Here is a 22,960-nt window from a genome sequence, read left to right on the forward strand (position 1 = left end):
GGAACAGTAGAAGAGTGCGACAGAACTGAAGATTCTATCACAGTCAATATCCACTTCAATTCAAAAAATGAATATCACTCACTTCTCAAAAATTACTATGGAAGTGGAGACAATTAGTTCAGAAGATGTGTTATATCTTAAAGATGTGAGTTTGGATTATGATGCCTTTTATAAATACGATATTTTCAGAATCTTCTGCTATTGACCACTTTCCAAAGTTTTATTATTGACTTCAAAAACACGACAATTGACTACGAAACTCTTCATGGACTAATTGGACCACCGCATCGAATATTCAGCGATGATGATCGTATTTGGTTTTTCCAAATGGAAGTGAATCATGAGTTTTTGGAAGTTAGCTTGGATAGAAGGTGTCTTGAGTTTGATCTTTCTTCTCACATAAGACAATATAGATAGTTTTACTGTGTTAACTCTATAATAATGAGGTTATGTTAATACAGTTTTGATATTCTTGACGATATTCTACAATAGGATCCTTCTGCAGAACATTAATACATTCAGAAACATGACGAAATGAACAATTACAACTTTTCGATATGGAATTCGCACGATATCTTGATGACGCTGCCTTGAGAAGACTTTTGAGCACAAAACTGCCCAATGAATGTTGCTCAATCCAAACAATCTGTCTCCAAGGGATTTTCAGGATTTTTCAGAACGTTAAATTCTTGAAGGTCTCCTATCTTTATGACGCGCACTGTACAACTGGTCCTTCCATCAGTAATTCTTCGGTCCCAGAGTCACCAATTCGGTCATTGATCTTTTCAATTTCTTGATTTTTCAATGGGTCGTTACGATCTCTTGGTCTTCAAACTCCGTATTCGGTCGGATCCGTGTTTAAATTTAATATACCGATGTAGTCGGTGTACCTCAATAATTTTCAAATTTTATTCGATAGTCTCCAGTTGTTTTCTGTACGTTCACTAGTTCATCTCAGTTTAATCACAGCTTTTCATTACTTTGTATTATACTCTCCAACTTTCAAAGATTGTTATTGGTATTCCCTCGTTGTAGAGTGTGATACCGTTATCAGTGACACCTAACATCACTTTGTGGACAATAAACTTTAAAGGGTTCAGACGGAAGTTGATGATTGTTCTGGAAATTAAGAATAGACAATTGCATGGTCCATAAAAGCTATAAGCGATATGTCTGGATAAGGCGAGCAGGTCATTTTACACATCGGCCAAACAGATCCGACCCGTTTGGCCTTCCACGTGGTTGATACCCCTGTAACATTTCCTGTGGGCCTAAGATCGAACCACTCAGACGTTGTCTTTGAAATAAAAAATGAAACCGATATGCATAGCCTGGAACCTGAAACAGTACATAAGCACAACGGACACTTCCTGAAACCGATTGACTGGCTTCAAACTACAAAAAAACCCAATCGTTTTGACATTTTGACGTGCCCGAACCGATAAAGTGCACATGCCTAAAAGTACTGATAGTGAAGAGTACATATAGGTTTCAGTTTTCAGGAAATAATCGAAAAAGGGCAGTCTGACAAGACATTTTCAGTCAATGGTTCTGTTTTCACCGCTTCAAAATTTCTTTTTTTCTAATAACGGTTTTTCAGATTGTTAATTGTTGGTTTTACGGTACTAGAAGGATCCTCAAATTACAGTAGCCCTGCTAATACAGTTTTACCGATTTGGTTAGTGTAATTTGGTTCAATTACTTAATTGATTCTGTCTCAAATAAGAACTGCTCAAATTGGTACCACCCGGACTTTGTACCAGTTCTGATCCGATTAGTTCTAATTCGTACCAGCTCTAATTAGTGCCAATTTCCAGCTGTTTTCTAGTGTTTTGTTCAATACTTTTTGTACAAATCCATTCCTCCAATCCCCTATCCAATTTATTCTCTATTTCCATGTTTCATCATCCCCCATTTTGCAAGAAATATAATTGCTGACACCTGCAAAAACTTGAGTTCTCCTCTAGAACAGCTTGTGAAATTCCGATGTTTCTCCAAAAGTTGCTGACTGCTTGGTTTTACGTTATAATAAGTGTTACATTATGATAAGTATGATTATGTGTTTGACCGGTGAAAAATGGCGGCTCGTTATCAAGGCGCCATTTTGATAGACATGAAGATCGGGAAGATCACAGAGATTATGGGGTTGAAGTCGAGTTCTTGGAGTTTGGTGGAGGATTGAGATTTGAGTTTCTTACTGTAGTATGAAATGAGTTTTTGAAATTTTGGAGATTTTCAAATGTAGTTGTCTTGTTCTGATGCTATTTGATAACCAGTGAAGACTGTCGCGCCTCCGACGCGTTTTCCACAACCTTCAGTTTGCAGCCTTTTGGCTTCACAATATTTTCCAGTGCGTAGATTCCGAATCTAAAAAAACTTGTGACACGTCAAACTTTTCCTACAATTACGCAAATACTGTCAAAATGCCTATCCAAACATATCTCCTTATCGAAAATACAAAAATCACAAAAAATACCGTAACCTTGTCAGATTTGATCGAAACGCTCTGAAATCTGTATTTTTGAATTCAAGACACTTTCGAATGAGAATAATAAGGATAGTAACCCAACAATTTTCAAATATAGTCATGATTATTTTTATTCGAAGCGTCTTGTCGTCCTGAATCCAAAAATACATATTTCAGAACAGTTGCAGCAAATCCGATAAGGTTACGGTAGTATCTTTGAGTGTTTTGTGATTCACTGTTCCAACGTTTGATGGGTTCACAACTCAGCTCACAGAAGGATTTATCAAAAATTAATTTCTGGTTTGGAATCTACGGACTCAAAAGTACCATGGGCCAAATTCTTGTGATCTTTGATAGCAGGGGTTTCCTTGTTAAAGTTGATAATTTTTCATTAAAAACGTTCCAATTTTTTGGGCTAAAGTGCAAACAATGAATGCAGATAAATATAGTCTGGTCTAGCCGGTCTGTATTATATCTGAGATTTAAAAAACTACTTTTTGGTACATGTTTGGACTCAAAATACTCATTTAGAAGCGAGTTAGTTCTGTGGATCGTTTACTCCAGAGCTTTTTACACCGTGTTTGAACTTTTCTGGATAAAAACTTGTTTTTTTTTTTCATATTTACCCAAATTTGTTTGTATTTTTCTGTTCTATCGCTCCATACCAGGGTTGGGAAATCCCGGGCCGGGCTGACAAAATATTATTCCGGCCCGGATTCAAAAAATATGCACCATTTTTTCACAAGTTTCTGCAAAATTTTCGTTTAAAAAAAGTCAAAATTCTCAAAATTTCTCGTACGCTAAGGCTTTTACCGATGTTCTAAAACACAGTCGAAAAATCCACTTTTTTGCAAAAAAAATCAATAATTTTTCAAAAAATTTCAAATTTCTACAGGCGCCGGGCCGGGCCGAGGAAATTTTTTCAGTCGGCCCGTCCCGGCTCGGAATTTCCCAACCCTGCTCCATACCCTCATTTTTCTACCGATTTCTCAATTATCCCGAAAAATAGAACACCATGCCCTTCTATTACAATCCCCACCTAATGCCTTACGTGAGAATTCAATTAAACCAGAAAACGCTGACTAAGAGTTCGCAACTCTCTTATCAGTGAGACGCCAAAGCACAGAAACCAACAATCTGAGAGAAAAAGAACATAAACCAACAACAACAAAAATTTATTGAAAACTAAACTCAAAAAACTGAAGTTAATCAAAGAAAAAAATAGTCAGGACAACAAGTAGCAAGAATTTCATCCATGGAGTATTGTCGTTTCTTCAAACAGCCCTTCTGGAGAACTGAAAAAAAATACATTGTTGCTTAAAAAATGCTTTAAATTCTGAAAAACTTACCCGAAGGGTTCTCACATCGATGACCACAAGTGACTTCCGCTAGATTCAAGATTTTATGGCAGGAGGTGTGGTGTCCTCGAGGAGCACAAGATGCCATTATGACGATTGTGGAGAGGACAAGGGCGATTAGGAGAGATTTGATGGTAAACATTGTCTGAAATTTCAGAAATTGATTCATGATATTCAGATAAAAACTGTCTCCCTTAACTTCCCATTACTCCATTTATACTATTCGGAACGTCCGTGCCTAAGCTCTGCCTTCTTGTTTCCTAAACTCTGGAACAGACTATATCAGACTGAACTCTCTTGGAATTTATTGGTCTCTTGTGGAAACGTCGGCATTTTAGTCGAAAATCGGAAAGTCAGCGTAAATTTTTTGATGATTTCAGCATTTTTCGGTTTGGAAAGTTTCTGAAAATTGTGGAACTTATGTAATTTGGTAGGTATGTTCTTTATTTTGACATAAACATCGAGTTATTAAAGTGCAAAAAGATAAGAACGAGTTGTTATCTATTGTAGTTAAAAGGGCATGTGTAGTTTGATTTTAAATTAACACTTCTGTCTCCGCCCTCAAAACAAAACTGAAATTGACGGAACACAATTTTTGTTTGATTTGGTTTTTTGACGACTGTGTTCAATTCTTCTTTTTTACAATATAAATTGAAAAAACACGACATTTTGTTGAAAAAAGCAAGAAAACGAGAAATCGAGAAATGAAAAGAAATTATTTTGTCCGAGAGGACTACACGGGGATAGAAATTTGCGCGGGGAAAACTCTTCCACCTGGGCTCCTCTTGTGCCGGAAAAACGTGAATTTAGAGCGTTAGAGTGATTTTTAGCACATGCTCCAATGATGAAAGTTGTTCAGAATTTTCAGAATTATCAGAATCTGAAAAAAAGAAGACTTCAGTCCTCTTTTAATATTTTATTTAAAATTTCAGTCTGCACCCCCGAAAACAGTTCTTTACTCAAACGTACGCGTGCAGATCTGTTTTGAAGGTGGGTCCTAACTTTCTCATAAAACAGACAGACAGATAGACAGAAAGATAGACCTTTTCATAGTTTCTATCTCGTTTTTCTTGCTCTAACTATAACTATTTAAAAAATCTTATTTTGCGGAAAATCAAAAATACAAAAAATCAGAAAAAAACGAAATTGGGTTTATAATCATAACAAACTGTGTAAAGACATTAAAAAGTATATAAAAAAAGAAAAAAGAGGAATAATTCACCTCATCCCCCAAAAATACCTATTTTAATATGTTACATGTCGGTATGTGAGTATGAATCAACTAAAATGCCTGGTAACCAAAAAACTATTAAATTCCGTCATAAATTCTCAAAAATTGCTGAAAATGTCAGAATTTCAGTGTATCAGGGTTCCGACTTTCTGTCTATCTGTCTGTCTGCCTATCTGTCCGTCCGTTTGTCTGTCTGTCTGTCTGTGTTTCCGCATGGCCGATACGCGGCGATTCCAGAGCAGCCTGCTATATTTCTAATACCGAAAAGATAAGAACTTCTCGTTTTACCTAAATATGGAAATATCAATTTCCATGTTAAAACCTAATTTTGTTTTTCTGGACTATTATTTTTTTAGTCATATACACTAATAATAAGTAACTGCCTTCCCTCAACTTTCTAAAAACGTACATTTGATTCTTTGTCACTCCCCCGGGACACAATCGTAACCTGTGATTGTAACCGTGATCCTTATCAATAAAGACAATACATAATCCGTTGAGATTCGGTACCAGCTCTTAGATCAAGAATTGATTTATGTTCATGTTTGGGCTATTTTAAGAGTAAAAATTGACACATCCCACATCCTCAAAATCCTCAAAACCTATCACACAGTTCTTACAACTACGCTCCACCGAAATTTCCTTGAGAAATGTCTCTCGTTATCTGAGTCTCTCGATTTCACACACAATTTTCTTCGGTTTCGGTAAAGCGCGGTTGTAAGAAGCGTTTTAGTGGCGCCATATATGTAGTTTTGTAGCTTCTTTTTATCAGTAAACTATTTAGTTTGGTATTTTTATATCTTAAATAAATTTGAAATTTTGAATACAGAATACAAAACACAACATTTGAAATTGAATTTATGTTTTATTAAACTAACAAATAACTAACAAGATAACAATTTATGGGAAATAACAAAATAACGAAGATTAAAATATTATTGGACAGCAAATCTGCACCAATTCATCATCGGTGAACGATCGACCTCGTAAACACCCTTGGTAGATTGCTGGAAGATAAATGTGATAAGTTTTAAGTTATTTCTAACAATTTTACATTTTTGTTCAAAATAAAGCATTTCTCTAATCAGACTTAACAATAAACGGACCGGAACCGAATTTTGGGTTCGCAAAATAAGTTTTTTCGAGGATATTTTTTTAAATCCTCATGTTTGGAATAGTGACTTGTCAAAAATATGGAGTAGGCCTGTCATGTTCGAAAATAAGGTTACTATTTTTAACAAAGCGTCATAGATTCACGCTATTCTAAAAGTTTTGACAGGAAGTACAAAACTAGAAAAAAATCTATTTATTTGGCGGGCATGTTACCTAAATCACTGTAAAGCTGAGAAAACGCTGATTCCAAATATATATTCAGGTTTTGACCTTGAAGCCTGGTATTAGAGAAAAATAAGGTTAAAGCATGTCCAATAACTCCACGGCTACTCGTAGACCTTCCCTAGTTAATTAGATCCAATTGTGATCCGAAAAAACAAGTTTTCTAGTCTTTTTGACTGAACTATCAATTTGAAATAACTCACTTTTAATATCCTCACACGCCTCCCCACAAACGGATATAATCTGTGCCAAAAGTTGTTTCCCGTTGCACGGATGATGGCTTCTTCCTGAGGCTATCACAAGAATAGAGAACAGAAGGACCAACACAACCAACAATTTTGATGACATTTTGAATCCTCTCAACTGAAACGAAACCAAGTTCACCTAACTTCCAAAACAATTTTTATATGTACAACCCGGATACGCCTCATTCTAGCCTCCGCCCACTTTAGTTCTGAACTTTGGAACAGATGTCATCCGATTCTTTCCGCAAAATTGAAGGGCATACTGATAAGAATACATGTATTAGTAACACAGAAAAGTATTTGTAATGACTTCCACTAAGTCACGAATCACGAATAATTGGAATTCTTCTTCTTTTTTTAGTGGAAAAGGTGGGTTAGCATGGCACGCTTCTTATAACCGCGCTCTATCGGAACAGAAAAAGAGAGAATTAGAAAAAAAGAGACATTTTTCAAAGTCAATTCAGTGGAGCGCATTTGTAAGAACGGTGCCGAGCTACTGCATAGCTAAACTTCAAGATCATGTTACGGTGTTACAGTACTGTTAAATGACGCTGTTTTTTCAGGATTTATAGACCAGGCATAGTGCTTCATTTTTGTAGTTGACAACTTTTTTGTACAGGTATACTCTTAAGAGTTATAAAACGATCAAACATTCAATTTTTTTGAATTTTTTTTCCGAAAATGTCTAATTTTTGATAATACCACGGAAGTCAATCCAAAGCTAGTATTGCATCAAGAAATTAAATTTTAATAATGTAATTTTTTTTCTTCTAAAAATTGGCTAAATATAGGCACCTTTTTTTGAAGCCCTGTCGACCGGGCTGGCCGAAGTTTGACAAGTTTGCAAAAAAGTAATCAACTACAAAAATGAATCTACATGTATACCCTAAAACATTGCGAAATTATGGGAAAATCAGGAAAACATCAAAATTTTTGGGGCTCGTTGAAACAGATTGTTTCATTATCTAGGGAATAAATGCTACTTAAGCTTCGCCTCTAAAACATTATAAAAAGCGAGAAATGAACTACAGTACCGCTCAAAAGCATTTTAAGTTTTGGTTTTTCCAAAAGGTCCGACTTTAAGAGGGTGCCATGGTAATACTGATTGTTCTATCAAGTAAATTTTTAATGGATCATACAGATCACAAATAGAGCTTCGTTTTTGTAGTTGACAACTTTTTTGTACGGGCACATCCTAAGAAGTTACAGGCAGTCAATGTGAACAGCTCAAAAATTTCTCCTTTTAGCACTGAAAACATGCAACAATTGCGAGAAATTTCTTTGACGATTGATAACTTTTTAGGATGTGCCCGTACAAAAAAGTTGTCAACTACAAAAATGGAGCTTTATTTGTGATCTATACACTCTATAAACAATCAATACTGAGAGACTATCGGGGAGGCCGTGTCACAGGCACAAAGTTCACCATTTTCAACTAAAAACTGCAAGTCTCGCATTCTTTATGGCCAGTACTTTTGAAAATAGGATGACATAAAAAATCAGCTACTTATTTTGGGAATGGAGCCTAAACTTTACAAAAAGCTCACTAACACAAGAAAAATTCGAAACTTTTCGTAAATAATGAATTTTTGCTAACCGCTGTTATCAGTACTTCACTCAGTTTTTGACCTTTTTTGTCGTTATACTCTAAAATAGTGCACACTTTATGGGTTCTGAAGATATTTCCGATAAGAAACGTTCATTTAAAAAGAACTATTTTCAAAAGCAGTCAATTAATCAGTTACTTTGCTACCGTAAAATCTGTAATAGAGGCTCACAAAGAGTTTGGAGCATACTATCTCGGGTGTTTTTAAAGATATGAAAACTGTTTCAACTAAAGAAATATTTTATGAATATTAAGCTATATTTTGTTAGTTAGCCGCTTTTCGATATATGTTTTTGGAACCGAGATATGAACAGACACCGCTAGGTGTGCCTCTATTACAGGTATTACAGTAGATTCTCCCGACTCTGACTCCAAAACACACCTCTAGACACCCGGATCTCGAACTTGCTCTGCAAAAGTTAATTCTTTCCAAGAAGAGTAATTATTAAATAGTCTGATAAGTGTTTCTTCTTAAAATTGTTTACATCTTTTTCACAACTCGATTTGAAATGATAAGAGGAATTACATGGCATTATGTAAACATTTTTCGAAATTTTGCTGAGTTGGAAGAACGAGCACATTTTTTGGGAGAGACATGGAAACTGAAATTCTTGTCTGAAATGCTTTAATTGTCTAATTCTCCGACGGCTCCGTTCTAATATAATGAAAAATTGCCAAATGGTTTAGCGAGAAAAAAAAGTAAATATTTGTTCAGTTCGAAAACCAATGGCTCTCGAGAGAACGGGTTCACTAGAGGAGAAGGAGTTCAGAGAGAACTTGTCTTGTACAAAAAGAGAAAGGGAATACGGTAATAACAGAAAAATGACAAAAACAAGACTCTGTCGCGCCTTCGGCGCTTATTTTATGACATCGGGTCAGACTATCCAACAGCTGTGGTAAGCGAAGTAAGCAAGCAAATAAATATAGAAAAAATATGCATATTAAATTGATAAGTCCCTTAAAACCGGAACATATTGATAAAATCGAACGTGCTCGGTTCTTTAGGACTGTAAATTTTTACGTACATTTCAGGCTCCGCCCCCAGAACGAAAATTGTAGAATATTTGTTGTGTCAGACCATTAAACTGTTTATGCAGGTAAACACCTACACACAACGTACCAAGAGCTATATTCTGAAAGAAGTCGAGACTAGGGACCAGAAAAAATGTCAAAAATTCAGTACCGTCCTCCAGAGTTGTCCGGAATCCGGATTCCGGATTCCGAAATTCCGGGATTCCGGGTTTTTTCAGCATTCCGATTCCGGATTCCGGATTCCGGATTCCGGAAACTGAAAAATGGCTTACCGTACAACTCTGCCGTACTCCCACAAGTTCTGTATTTTGAACCGCCGTTGTTTGTATATTTGTAAACATACTTGATGACATATATGATGTTCTCTCAAATTTCCCTTATCAGTCTGAATAGTTTCTGTGAATATGATACAAAGAAGACAAACAAAGAAATGATTCATTAACTCGGTGAGTTTGTGAACCCCCGGACCGTTCTAGGATGTCGAATAAGGCAAAAATGATTTTGCTCATTGTACGATAAAACTAACTCTAACCAGGACTTCGTATTAGGAATAGAACTCGTGACTCATTTGATTTACACCTGAAAATCATTGGGTGTGTGCGAAACTAGAAACAACAATGATTTTATTCAATTTTTCTTGATAAAAAACAACAACAAAAAAATGAATAAATCAACATTTTCATCTGAAAACCAATCAGATAAGAGAATGTGGGCAGCATATGTGTTTTACTTTTTCTTCTCGGATCTTCCCATACAGTTTACATTCTTGGAAAATCTCTGAAAATTTTTTGGTTAAGAATCTTAGAAATAAGACTTTCGAATTATAACTCTCACCTGCACCGTTCGCACAACTTTCACCACAAATCGCCATAACGTGGGTTGCCAGTGCTCGTCCGCAGTGGACGCTTCGAGCAGCAGAGAAGGGTGAAAAAGAAACGAAGAGGAGAAGGATGATGAAAATAATTTTGGAGTGGACCATGATGTTGAAGCTGTGGCTGAATTAATTAACATTTTTGGTGACTTTGAATTTCAAGAAGACTTTATAAGATTCAAGGTACAATTTTTTCAACAACTCATAATTTCTAATACAGTACCATGCAGAATGATTTACAATTTGGCCATTTTCAGTTGAAAATGAACAGAGGGTGTTAAGAATAATTTATTGTCCCACAAAGTAAATTATTTATAAACCATACAGAACTAAGGTGAAACTTCATTTTTGTATTTGACCACTTTTTTGTACGGACACTCCCTAGCAAGTTATGGTCATTTTAAAGGGACAGCTCAAAAATTATTCTGGACGATTTGAGTTAGAAATTACTTTGTCGATATGTAACTTGCATGGGAGTGTCCGGACAAAAAAGTTGTTAGCTACAAAAATAAAGCTCTATCTTTGTTCTGTATATTTTATATCTAATTTACTTTGTGGGCAATACCGTAACATCCTCTTGGACATTTTCAACTGAAAAAAACCCAAATTGTACATCTCCCTGCACAGTACTGTAAGAATCAGAAAACAGAAAAGATTATATAAAAAAGATAATAATCTTCCTCTTTTTATGCACATACTAGATAACTCCGCCCCTTTTTTGTCTACTGAACACTCGAACTCAGAATGTCTGCGCATCCTATCTTTCATAGGCTCCGACCACAAAAGTTGCATTATTTTATTTACTAAAGGGCTGTTAGCGAGAAAAAAACGTAAATATTTATTTTATTCAAAACCCGATGGCTCACTCAGACTACTCGAGTTCGCGGGTTCACTAGATGGGAAAGAAAAAGAAAAAAAAATAAAACTGAAAAACCCATAAAAACTATTAAAATTATACCAAATCAACATACGAGGATCCTTATATACCCTTGGGGGACGCCCATTTCAGGCTCCGCCCCCTTGAACTTCGGAACAGATGTGTCTGGACTCTCTTCTCATCTCGCGACTCGAGAATTCCAGGGTGCTGATAACGATTCAAAACTTAACAGTCTGATTGTCTGAAAGAATCAGTTTTTGTGATAGACACGGAATTTTGTTTTTCTTCTTCGAGTCTTTGGCTGAGTTTAAAATTGAAAAACATTGGAAAGACACCTTGAAGTTTTGGGTTATCTGATAGTTTTGAAATTTGGAAAGTAAGAAGATCAAGTATTAATTTTTATTTTTGTAGTTGACTACTTTCTTGTACGAGCACTCCCTAGAGAGTTACAAGTAATTTCTCCCTCAAATCGTCCAATTTCAGTGCAAAACAGTGATGTTGTCTTAAAATGACCATAACTCTCTAGGGAGTGCCCGTACAAAAAAGTTGTCAACTACAAAAATGAGGCTCTATCTTTGTTCTGTATGGTTTATATATATAATTTACGTCGTGGGACAATACCGTAACACCCTCTTGGTCATTTCCAACTGAAAAGGGCCAAATTGTATATCTTACTGCATGGTACTGTAGTTTGATCAGGTTACTGTGCTGTGTTCCCGGGCGGCTCGGACGCGGCTGGCGCTCCGTTGGCGCATTCCTAATAAAGTACCTTTATTCCTGTTTTCCTCTCCGTTGAGTATTTTCATCTTTCCTTGTGTTCCCAGAATCCTGAAATTCCAGCTTTTCCAACCTCATCCCTATCCCTTAAAAAACGTTTCGAAGTAAATAAACATTGCCCGCCCACGAAACACAAGAAGAACATAAAAAAGACTAACAAAAGAGACCCACATACAGGTAAAATAGTTGCGAACAAACATTCTTTTTTTCAAGAACTTTGACTCCGACTACTCGAGTTTTGACTACCGGAGGAGTACCGAGAGGAAAGAGCCCACTCCTATTGTTCTCAAAAACCGTGACCAGTGTTTACCAACACAATTTAGAAGGAGCCGTCCGAAAACTTGAAAACCCTGAAAAGTCTGAAAAGTGGGTGGAGCTTACTAACTGATATCATTGGAAAGCTGAAGAAACACTGATTCCAAATATATATTCAGTTTTTGCCCTCGAGGCTTGGTATTCAAGAAAAACTAGCTCCAAGTTGGGAAAAATGACAAAGGGGGTACTGTAGTACAACTATTTCTCCCTGATCAGAGACAAATTCCGTTATCAGTGAGAGGCGTCGGAATGTCATGTAGTTTGCCGCCTTATTTACTATACATTTCACCACAATCAGACCATTTCACACGTATACTTTATAGTTTCTTCTCGTAATTCCGGTGAACACAGACAGGCGTAAATTCCGGGAAGGTTTGCAAAGAATATACTGTAGGAGCAGGGCAAAAAATGTTGGGCCGGACCGACACTAGTAGATACGCCTGCGGGCCGGATTTAGGGACCTTATAATGTTACAAGGCCTGAATTATCAAGAATGAATAAAATATCTAGGTCATGGTTCTTTATAAGTCCCGGAAATCTAGAATAGCTTAACTTATGACACTACAAACTACAAAAAAATACAGTAACCAGAAAAAGTTGGAGATAGGTACAGTGACCAAATACACCGCCCAATTTAAGTTAAAGACGCAGATTTTGCTGTTATACAGATCTTGCTGATGTAAAATTCAGCTTATATCACACTCGTGTACGTCTCAGTACTATTCAGATGACTATAACTCTCCAGACACGAACTATACCAAACAATGATCAACTACAAAACTGAAATTCCATATTTAATCTACATACCCTCCAAATTTCAGAACCATTCGACCATTTAGAACTTCCTTCAGGACGCCTTTTTCAGAGACTCAGAGAAAAAGAGACAGCGCGATTCTTAAATCGGCACGGTCTGTGCAACAAAAAAGAAATCATGAAATTCCCGTGATTCGGAGAAAAGAATTAAAGTTGTTTACTGCTTGTTTGAAAGAGAAAGGATTACATGACATTAGGCACAACTGCTGTGCTTGCCAATTTTTGTTATCAGTATGCCATTTGGGAGGAGAATTTGGAGAGATTATAGAATGAATTATGATTTTTTGAACGAGAAGCGATTTGGGAGGATTAGGGATATGGAAATTTCGAGATTTGATAATCTGTCGTTCCCTTAGCGCGTTTTGACCATCAAGGATGCTGAGTTATATAACCTACAAGCAATGCTTACTTTCGTGGTACAAAATAATTAAATACTGCATTTTTATTATTATTGAGTAATTTTGAAATTATGCCACAGACTTCCGACTTTTTATGGTAAGTAGCTGACACTTTTGGTACCAAAACGCGTCTGACGTGCGCCAGACTCTCAAAGTCCGGCTCTCGAATCATTTTTTTTGTCCCAAATTTTCGAATCGCGCGAAAATGAGTCAAAATTTTGCTATAAGAGCTGTTTTCCGTCCAAAGCAAAGTTTACATAAAACGCGCCCAAAGTGCCCCTGACAGCTGAAACGGCGAATAGCGAAACAGCGTGAAACAGAAATTCAATTTTGCCAGTTGTTAACGTATTTTGGGCTGAATACACTCAATTTTGGACATTTTTTACCCAAATTCTCGTCTGAAATTTTCATTTTCAGTTTAAATTATACCTTGCATAGAGCATCAGCATGTAATGCGCAACTTCTGTAAAAATAGTTATTTTATAGTAACAAACGGCAAACAGCTACACTGAAAAAATTTACACTGACTATCAAATTTTGTTTGAACAATTTCAAATGCGGAGAACTTGACTCTGAATACGGATTTCAGAACTATTTTGAATTTGATTTACTATTTTCAGAGTCTATACTTATATCGTAGCTCGTCACCCTCAACAACCTGAAAAATCATTGTTCATCCGAATTTCGAAAAAAAAACTTTTTATGTACAGAATAAAATAAAAATACATTACAAAAATCAACAAAAAAATAAATTAGGGGGAGATCTGTTGGGGACAACAAAGTTGAATGACTTGGAGATTATCTATTTTACGACCCGCATAGCATAACTGAGTGATATCTGGAAAAAAGAAAAAGTTGGTTATTTTTTGGTATTAGGAAGGTTTTAATTTAAAAAATATATTATTTGAAACTAATAAATAAAAGCTTTAGACTAGTGTCCTAGGAAAGCAATCTGACAAAAGTTAGGTCAGAATTGGCCACGTTGGACCTTTAAGCATTTCTACTTGTTATCGCTTATAACTTTGAAATTTTTTAAACCAAAATTTTCTTTATAATAAAAAAAACTTACCAGCTCCATTAGAGCAAGTCTCGTGACATACTCTAAAGATTAAATCGATCAACTTCCTCCCGCATTTATAGCCAGGAGATGACACAATGAATGGCAAGAATACTGAGATCAATACGACGATAAGAATAACTTTGGAGAACATTGTTGGAAAAGTGGTGAGGTAGAAAAATGCTTGCGAAAACTGAAAATTTTTATTATTAAAATTTTTTTTTTCAAAAAGTTTTCTTGAGAAAAGAAAACTGAAAAAGGAAAAAACTGAAAAAGTGAACTCCCCGCTCTTTTTATACCCTTGACTCCACCTCCTTTCGCAAACTTTACTCAAGAGGCTCCGCCCACTGGTCAGAGAGTTATCGGAAAAGAGAGAGTAGTTGAGCGAACTCACTGTTTACCCTGACGGGCAGAATTGTTGCGAGATGTGTTCTTAAGAGTGAAAATTTCTATAAAATGGGTACTTTCGACGAGAAGGATTCCAAAACTGCAAGAAAGATTGGAAACAGTTAGTTTACACGGTCAAACTACACTGACAAAAATTACACTGACAAACAAAATTTTGTTTTTGAACAATTCTAAACGCTGAGAACTTGACACTGAATATGGATTTTTGGAAACAATGTTGAATACCAGAAAAAAATCTGAAACAGTTGAATTTTGGCCGAGTTATGCGCTATTAGAAATTTGTATGAACTTTAGAACAGTTTTGTATTTTACTCTCAATTCTCCTGGTCTTTGTTGGTCTCTCTCAACGTTTAGATAAGAAAATTGATAAGAAAGTACCTAGCAAAGCAAATTTTTAGAATGGCACGAAGAAAGAGTTGTAACTTGTTTGGGGTGTTGTTACATAGAAAAATCTGGAAAATTATTTTCATCTGCATCGAGTTATTTGCTCGGCACATTTCTTACAACTGCGCTCCACCGAAATTCTCTTGTCTCTTTTTCTCTGAGTATCTCATTTTCGCACACAATTTTCTTTAGTTTCGGTAGAGCGGATATGTGCCGTTAAAGTTTTTCTTCGTTGGTAAGACCTGACCTTTTTTTTGAAAAAAAAAGTTTTATTTACAGCGTACAACTCAAAAAATAACAATAAATAACAATAAATAACAATAAATAACTGAAACAAATCACACGGATCTTCTTATGGGCAACACAGTGCTTTGACATCACTATCCGTATAACGAGATCCGTCAATGCACAGTGTATGGATTTCTGAAAATAACAAATCATATTTGTAGTGAAAATGAATACTACGAGTTTAAAAACAAATCAAAATGTAGATCTCAACGAGTTCTATATGTCTGATATACTTTGAGTCGGCTTAAGGCTCATTATTGTAGTGCGGAAGTGAAATTTATAACGATTTTCCATTCCAGCGGTACAATAATGAACCTTAAGCGATCCTGAAACATATCAACGGCATACAACTCGCAGAGATCTATATTTTGATACATTTTGTGGCTCAGTATCTAAAAATTACGCCAGATTAAAAAATAACTAACCATCTCCGTTTGCACATGATTCAGCACAAATGCTCCATATATAGTTGAGCAGTTGCCGGCCACATTTGCGTCCCGTGGGAGTGGAATTGACGGTGGAGATCAGGAGGAGACAACAGATAAAAACAATTTTGAACACGTTGTTGGATTGCATTGCGATGAGGTGTTGGAGGCTGAAATTCTGGAATTTTAGGATGAAAATGTTTCAAAATGGTCAAAAACTAAAGAAATAGCCAAAAACGAGGGTAGAGAGCAAGAGTAATGATTTACTTTGTTCAAAAAATAAGAAGAAAAAATTAGAGTCTATAACTTCGAGCTGCTCCTTCAAACCTTTTCTTTTATACTATTGAACACACACACTTCTCAAACTCCACCCCCTTTCCAGAAGAATCTCCGCCCTTTTTTTGAACTTTGGAACAGTTTTATGCTTTGCTCTCGATTCTCCTTGTCTCTGTTGGTCTCTCTCAACACAAATTTAGGAGGACTGATAAGAAAGTGCCTGGGCAGGACAGTTTCAAATTTTTGGAAGAATGGCGAATTGTAAGAATGAAAAAAGTAGAAAAAACTCCTATACCGCGAATTCTGAAAATCTGGCGTTTCTTAGTAGCGTTATAAGGTAAATTATGTATAAACCATACAGAACAACATCACTTACAGTCGCTAGAGCGGCGCAGACTATTATTAGATCTTTCTTTCATGTATAAACTCCTTGTCTCCAAAGAAATAATTATTCCAAACATTTCTTTTGTAAAATTTTCTAATGTATCTAATTTACGTCGGCATAATTTTCATATACGCTCTCTCCTGTCAAATTCCTCTAAAATAGGTTCCCAATTTCTCATTAACAGAACTTTGCGTTGTTGGAATGCCCTCCCTTCTCACTTTTTCCCCCCAACGTCCCTCATCTATTGTTTTCAAATCCCATATTGCATCATATAACTTTGACAATTTTCTGATTCTCAACAATTTTAACTTTTAATGTTTCGTATTTTTACTTCGTGTATATATTTTTACCTTGATATGTATAAGCGGCCTTTGGTCCTTCAATCGATAAATATTATTATTATTATATTAACAAAGGTGGAACTTCATTTTTGTAGTTGACAATTTGTTTGTACGGACACTCCATAGAGAGCACTATATCAACAAAGTAATTATTTCCTTAAATCGTCTTTTTTGAGATTTTTGAGCATTCATGACCATAACTCTCTAGAAAGTGTCAGTACAAAAAAGTTGCCCACTACAAAAATGAAGCACTACTTTTGTTTTTCATAGTTTATACTTAATTTACTTTGTGGGACAAATAGACATACCGTAACACCCCCTCAAAGTTGGTCATTTTCAACTGAAAAATGCCAGATTGTATATCTTACTGCTCGGTACTGTAGTTTGATCAGGTTACTGTGTTCTTTTAGACGCAGTTGGGGTGCCGTTGGCGCATTCCTAAGAAGGTACCTATTAACACTTTACTGCTGTTTTCCCCTTCGATGGAGTATTTTCATATTTCCTTGTGTTCCCAGAATCCTGAATTTCTGAAATTCTAGTTTTTTCAACCTGATTCCCATCCCCACGTAATTTCTTCTTAAATCGTCCCATTTCAGTGCAAAATAGTGATGTTGTCTTAAAATGACCATAACTCTCTAGGAAGTGTCCGTACAAAAACGTTGTCAACTACAAAAATGAAGCTCTACCTTTGTTCTGTATGGTTTATACATAATTTACTTTTTGGGACAAGCCGTGATACCGTAACACCCCATACTTTTAAATTTTTGTCTTTTTCAAATAGAGTTAATATTCCGTCTTCCGTCATTTTAAAATTTTTTCGTATTTTGCCTAGGGGATATCATCATAAGAAGTTTGCTTGCCTACTTGAATTTCCTTATATTCTTTAAGGTTTTATTGCAACAAAACTACCAAATTTTATTTTATTTTTAGGAGCTTTTTACAACAGTATAAGGCCGCCAAAATCGTCTTCTAAAAATGACTTTTTATTCTGCATTCCGCCGTCTACTTATCCTTTGACGCGCTTTTTAACAAACAGCTCCAGCTTATTAACGCTGCTTCGCACTGCAATTTATAATCTGAAATAGTTTTATAGAAACAAAATTTAACAATTTAATTATTTATTCAACTGGAAATAAGACAAAAGCCGCATTCATGCTGTAGGGCAGCAAATCTGGCGGATGTCGTCTTCGGAGTATGCGTCACCTTGGGCACAGAGTTTCCAGAACTCTGAAAAAAAATTACATTTAACTCGGCACAGTTCGTACAACTGCGCTCCACCGAAAAGCCCTTGTCTCTTTTTCTCTGAGTCTCTCAGTTCATCGATTTCGGTAGAGCGCGGTTGTAAAAAGCGTGATATGACGACTCACCGGCTGATTCGTCGCAATCTTTGCCACAAATGGCGTCGATGTGGCCCATCAAAATGCGACCGCACTTGTTTCCGCCACTTGGGGTCGAGGAGACGGTGGAAATGGCAAGAAGGACGACGAGAATGAAGACGAGGGTCTTGGTGGATAACATGGCTGAGGTAGGTGTACTCGCTGAGGTAGGACGGAGGCTGGAAATTTTTTTTTGAAATCCGTGAAAAAAACGGAAAAAATTCTGACGTAAAAAAAAGGAAAAAGAAAAAGAATCGCAACAATAAGAGTCCCCATGGAGTGTCCAAAGGCGCCGACTCCTCCCCTGGAACCAAAGAACTTAGGAATGTCTGCGCTCTCTCGAACTCTCGTTCGAGGTCATTGACTCCGCCCACTGGTCATTGGCATGAAGGGATGCGTAGGAAGTGAAAAATGAGGAAAAAAGTTTATGCAAAAAGGAAGGAGCAAATGTTTATTTTTGCTTAATCCCCGGGGAGCAGTTCGACGAGTGGAGCGGTCTTATTGGGCATAAGTAGAGAAAATTTGACTTTTTTTCAAAGTTGAGGGGTCAACTGAAATTTCTTTATTTTTGGATAAAAGTCGTAGAACACTAAAAAAATTAATCTATTATAGAAATATCACTACTACTGGCTTCAAATGAAATTTACATACTTTGAGAACGTGCCACTGCGTTCCGGATGATCAAATGTTCTTGATTTTTTTAAGAGAATAGAAAAAAACCTGGATCTTCATTTTTGTAGTTGACAACTTTTTTGTACGGACACTCCCTAGCAAGTTCTATATCGACAAAGTAATTTCTCCCTTAAATCGTCTTTTTTGAGATTTTTGAGCTTTCATGACCATAACTCTCAAGGAAGTGTCCGTACAAAAAAGTTGTCAACTACAAAAATGAAGGTCTACTTTTGTTCTGTATGATTTATACATAATTTACTTTGTGGGACAATCAGTGATACCGTAACACCCCCATACTTTTACATTTTTGTCTTTTCCATATAGACAAAATTTCATTTGATGTTTACTTTTATTTCCCCCGCCTCCGCGCTTTAGCTGTCTAGTTAAAACGCTTTAGAACATGAAAAATACAAAGAAAAATATCGGTTAATTCTTAAAATGTTTAAACTAAAAAAATTATTGAACCTATTTACAAGACACTAAAAAAAGCAAAAAACTATATTCAAAAAACTATGAATATAGTTCTTTGTTTCTTTTTTTGCTACCTTGTGAATAAGAAGCAATTCGAGTTAGGGGCAGCAAATTGTTTCAATGTCCTGGAAATCGAAGGTGCTTCTTTTGAGACAATGTCTGTGGAGCTCTGCAAAAAGTATTCCATTAAAGTCGAAAGTCGAAAAATACCACTAACCATGAGGATTTTTACACGTAGTCCCGCAGACAGACAACGCCACAATATATAGATGTTTAGAAGCACACGGAGCAGCAGCCTCGGAGATCCCGGTGAGGCTGAAGATGATCATGATGGTGAGGAGGAGGTAGGCGGCAATTTTGGACATTGTGGGAAGAGGGTTGAGGTAGTTAGGGAGGAGGATCTGAAAATCAGTGTGGATTATTTAGGAAGACTCAAAAAACTTTTCCTGATTCCTGATCATTCTCTCCTTTTTATACCACTCGTTCCGCCCTTTTATTCTTTCTAAACTCTTGAACAGACAAACTCAAAATGTCTCTTTCTCTTTCAGTCTCTCCAATATTTAATGTTGCCGTTTTTTGTTTACGAAAGGTTTGTAAAGGAAGAAATGGCATAGAAATTTCGAGTTTTGTGGGATGAACGGGTTCGGAGGAAAATTTAGTATGGCTTTGCAGCTCTGAGTTCTGGAGTTCGATTAACACCGAGTTATGAGCTTCCAATGTGGCTCCAAACTATCACAAATTTTCAGCACTTTCAGCAAGTTTGACAACTTTTCAGTTACTTATATGTGTAAGTACTTTGCTCTTACCTACACATATAACTTGATAAAGTTTTGACATCATAGTGTTCTGATCGTTTTATTAGCCGCTTGCCGTAAACAAAACTTATTTTTTAGAGAATTGTATAACAAAGACACAGAGAGTCTAGAAAATTGCAGTATTCGAGACTTTATGTACTTTTATATATGGAGAATGGACTCAGTTTACCTACATCATTGGAAAACTCAGAAAAACGCTGATTTAAAATATAAATTCAGTTTTAACCGTCGATACCTGAAATACGAGAAATACATGGTCAAAGTTCAAAATTTTAGCGTTATTAAGTACCTTATATTTTGTATTATTAATTACCTTATAAATCTGAAACATATTAAAAGACAAACAACGTAATGAATTTATTTTGGCCGACTCGATAAAAAACAGAGATGAGAATATATAAGCAACTTGTGTGCTTAGAAGCAAAATAAGAGAGGAGTCCACTCCTAAGGGCAGCACGCCGACTTGACTTGAACATCGCTCAGGAGTTTCTTTTCATGACACATATTTTGTAGTGCTGAAACAACAGATTTAGACGGAACAGTTTAAGAAATAGCTAACCCTTAAAATTTCCACAAGGCGCTCCACAAATTGAAAGGACAGTGGGAATTAGACGTTTTTGCTCACAGAGCTCTTGAGTCGCATCAGTAGACATGGCAAAGATTATAGAAAGAAGGAAGAGAACCGAGAGAATCTTGGACATGGCGATTGAGGTAGATGAAGAAGAGAGGTCTGAGAAATTTTTATATCTAAATCTCCGAGAACTAATTAGGGAAAACCATAAATTCAGTTTGGAGACATGGGACGTGGCCTATATAATTGAAAAGATGAAATCACGCTGATTCCAAATATATATTCAGTTTTTGCCCTTGGTGCCTGGTGTTCGAGAAAAACAAGGTCAAAGTTTGGAATAATATGCCATTTTTCAAAACTTTGACCTCGTTTTTCTCGAACACCAGGCGTCGAGGGCAAAAACTGAATATATATTTGGAATCAGCGTTTTCTCAGCTTTCCAATGATATAGGTCACGTCCCTTATCTTCAGACCAAGTCGAGGCCTTCCCTAGTAAGAAAGACAAGAAAATGAGATTCAAATGCCAAGTTTCTTGTCCAATTTTGGAAAACTTTTGGAAACTCTTGGCTCCACCCCATATCTTCTTCAAAATCTCGGCACATCCTAATTGGGAGTTGGCTCCGCCCCTTAGTTTTCAGACATGCCAAAGTTTTTCCCCTTGTCCTAAAAAATCGTAACCCTGCCACGGTGGAGAACACTCACATTCGTCTTAGACCACTCGAGTTCTATTTGATGGTCGGAGCAGAGTTCCCCCGTCTCTTTTTTCGAAGTGATATTTTCCGTTCTTGATGGGAGAGAACTGCACAAATAAACCAACAGAAAGTGAACAATTGTTGCGAAGAGAGCGTTTTTTTGACACGAAAGGAGTTTGTGTCGAAGATTTATAGATTTTACCGGGGCGAGATAAATAATATATTGGTTTTTCTGAAAAGAACATACTATTCGGAGTGTTATGGTTAACAATAAAACCATGGAACTGTTAAACGTTGTCACGATAGTTTTTGATAAAACACAGAAAATAATTAAAAATGAAAAACGGAAAGCGGAAAGGGGAATGGAAAAAAGTGGCGGAAGGTGGAATTCCGCTTAACCCCGGTCCTTTTCAGAACTAAACCTTCTTGGAACCGCCCTTTTCGAAATCTATAATTGGGGTACTGAAATAAATATACCCGAGAAGCTTCATTTAGTTATAATAAATTACAACCCTGAATCAAATGGGACAGTTTTAGAATGAGACAGTTCTTAGAAGGGAAAAATCTGGAATGGCTCAGTGCTGGCCAACATTTTATTGTTGGATTACTAGGTCGTCGTTTTCAGTTTCTCTGTTGCAGGTGCTACCACTATCATAATAGTTATATCCATATTCCTAGAATACCGTAACCCTGAACTCCCGCCATCGGAAACCACGCAAATATTTATATTGTTCAAAGAGATCAAACCATACTCGAGTAACCGCCCCGGGGTCATTGAGCTTTTTTTTGAAGTGTATGAAGTTTTTCCTTTTGACTGAACTGTCTCCCACAGTACAGTAAGAACGCGCGGCAAAAAGTAAATATTTAGTTTGTTCGGGGGAAAAAGCGATGGTCTTCCCGAACTCCGAGGGAGAGGACGGAGTTCGGGAAGAGAGATAGTTGGAATTAGAGTTTAAAAAATTTGGTTTTCAGGAAAAATGCAAATAATCATTGAGATATGAAAAGACGTGGAGAGATGAAGATGGAATAAACATAAAATGAACATTTGTCAGGACGGGCGGTCTCCACGGTTGGTCTTAGCCGGGATCTGGAATCCTAAGGAGCTGTAAGTATTCTTAAGGAAAACATGAATTTTACCCCCGGAAATCAGATATCATGATCTGGAATGTAAAGTTAGAAGTCAGGAATTCGCCTGAATTTTGATTATAGTTATAAATTTTGTCGTCAAATTTAAAAAACCGCAATCCGAGGTTGTTAAAATATGAAAATACAATGCCAGAATTCGAAATCTGATATTTCTCGTCTGAAATCGAATTTCGAGGGGTAGAGCTCTAGAGAAGAATTTTAAATTCTGATGTCCTCATTTTTCAATTTCTACTTATTAGCGACAAAACTAAAAAGTCTGTCTATTTACGGTAATTCACTTTTTATTCTTATCACCAGGTTCACCTGGTCTGTTCATTTTTTTTCTTTC

The 22,960-nt window shown here is 36.3% G+C and overlaps 7 protein-coding genes across 7 annotated transcripts; 1 reads left to right on the forward strand and 6 right to left on the reverse strand.

Annotated features, from left to right (window-relative positions):
• Positions 1–67: 67 nt before the first annotated feature.
• GCK72_011676 (uncharacterized protein) lies at positions 68–417 on the forward strand (the record flags this gene model as incomplete). The annotated part of the gene is made up of 2 exons (XM_053728615.1): positions 68–145; positions 190–417. The coding sequence occupies 2 exons, from the start codon at positions 68–70 to the stop codon at positions 415–417; spliced, it is 306 nt and encodes a 101-aa protein (XP_053588192.1).
• A 3,259-nt stretch (positions 418–3,676) lies between these two features.
• GCK72_011677 (uncharacterized protein) lies at positions 3,677–3,967 on the reverse strand (the record flags this gene model as incomplete). The annotated part of the gene is made up of 2 exons (XM_003094524.2): positions 3,677–3,762; positions 3,817–3,967. The coding sequence occupies 2 exons, from the start codon at positions 3,965–3,967 to the stop codon at positions 3,677–3,679; spliced, it is 237 nt and encodes a 78-aa protein (XP_003094572.2).
• A 10,110-nt stretch (positions 3,968–14,077) lies between these two features.
• On the reverse strand, positions 14,078–14,536 carry GCK72_011678 (uncharacterized protein; the record flags this gene model as incomplete). Its single annotated transcript, XM_003094538.2, has 2 exons — positions 14,078–14,163; positions 14,395–14,536. The coding sequence occupies 2 exons, from the start codon at positions 14,534–14,536 to the stop codon at positions 14,078–14,080; spliced, it is 228 nt and encodes a 75-aa protein (XP_003094586.2).
• A 990-nt stretch (positions 14,537–15,526) lies between these two features.
• Positions 15,527–16,038, reverse strand: GCK72_011679 (uncharacterized protein; the record flags this gene model as incomplete). The annotated part of the gene is made up of 2 exons (XM_053728616.1): positions 15,527–15,597; positions 15,888–16,038. 2 exons carry the CDS (start codon positions 16,036–16,038, stop codon positions 15,527–15,529), a joined length of 222 nt encoding a protein of 73 aa, XP_053588193.1.
• Positions 16,039–18,039: 2,001 nt separating this feature from the next.
• GCK72_011680 (uncharacterized protein) lies at positions 18,040–18,407 on the reverse strand (the record flags this gene model as incomplete). Its single annotated transcript, XM_053728617.1, has 2 exons — positions 18,040–18,116; positions 18,257–18,407. 2 exons carry the CDS (start codon positions 18,405–18,407, stop codon positions 18,040–18,042), a joined length of 228 nt encoding a protein of 75 aa, XP_053588194.1.
• Positions 18,408–19,506: 1,099 nt separating this feature from the next.
• On the reverse strand, positions 19,507–19,773 carry GCK72_011681 (uncharacterized protein; the record flags this gene model as incomplete). Its single annotated transcript, XM_053728618.1, has 2 exons — positions 19,507–19,577; positions 19,626–19,773. The coding sequence occupies 2 exons, from the start codon at positions 19,771–19,773 to the stop codon at positions 19,507–19,509; spliced, it is 219 nt and encodes a 72-aa protein (XP_053588195.1).
• Positions 19,774–20,667: 894 nt separating this feature from the next.
• On the reverse strand, positions 20,668–20,924 carry GCK72_011682 (uncharacterized protein; the record flags this gene model as incomplete). The annotated part of the gene is made up of 2 exons (XM_053728619.1): positions 20,668–20,738; positions 20,783–20,924. 2 exons carry the CDS (start codon positions 20,922–20,924, stop codon positions 20,668–20,670), a joined length of 213 nt encoding a protein of 70 aa, XP_053588196.1.
• Positions 20,925–22,960: the final 2,036 nt, after the last annotated feature.

The sequence above is a fragment of the Caenorhabditis remanei genome, chromosome III (assembly GCF_010183535.1).
Source record: "Caenorhabditis remanei strain PX506 chromosome III, whole genome shotgun sequence".
Taxonomy (NCBI): domain Eukaryota; kingdom Metazoa; phylum Nematoda; class Chromadorea; order Rhabditida; family Rhabditidae; genus Caenorhabditis; species Caenorhabditis remanei.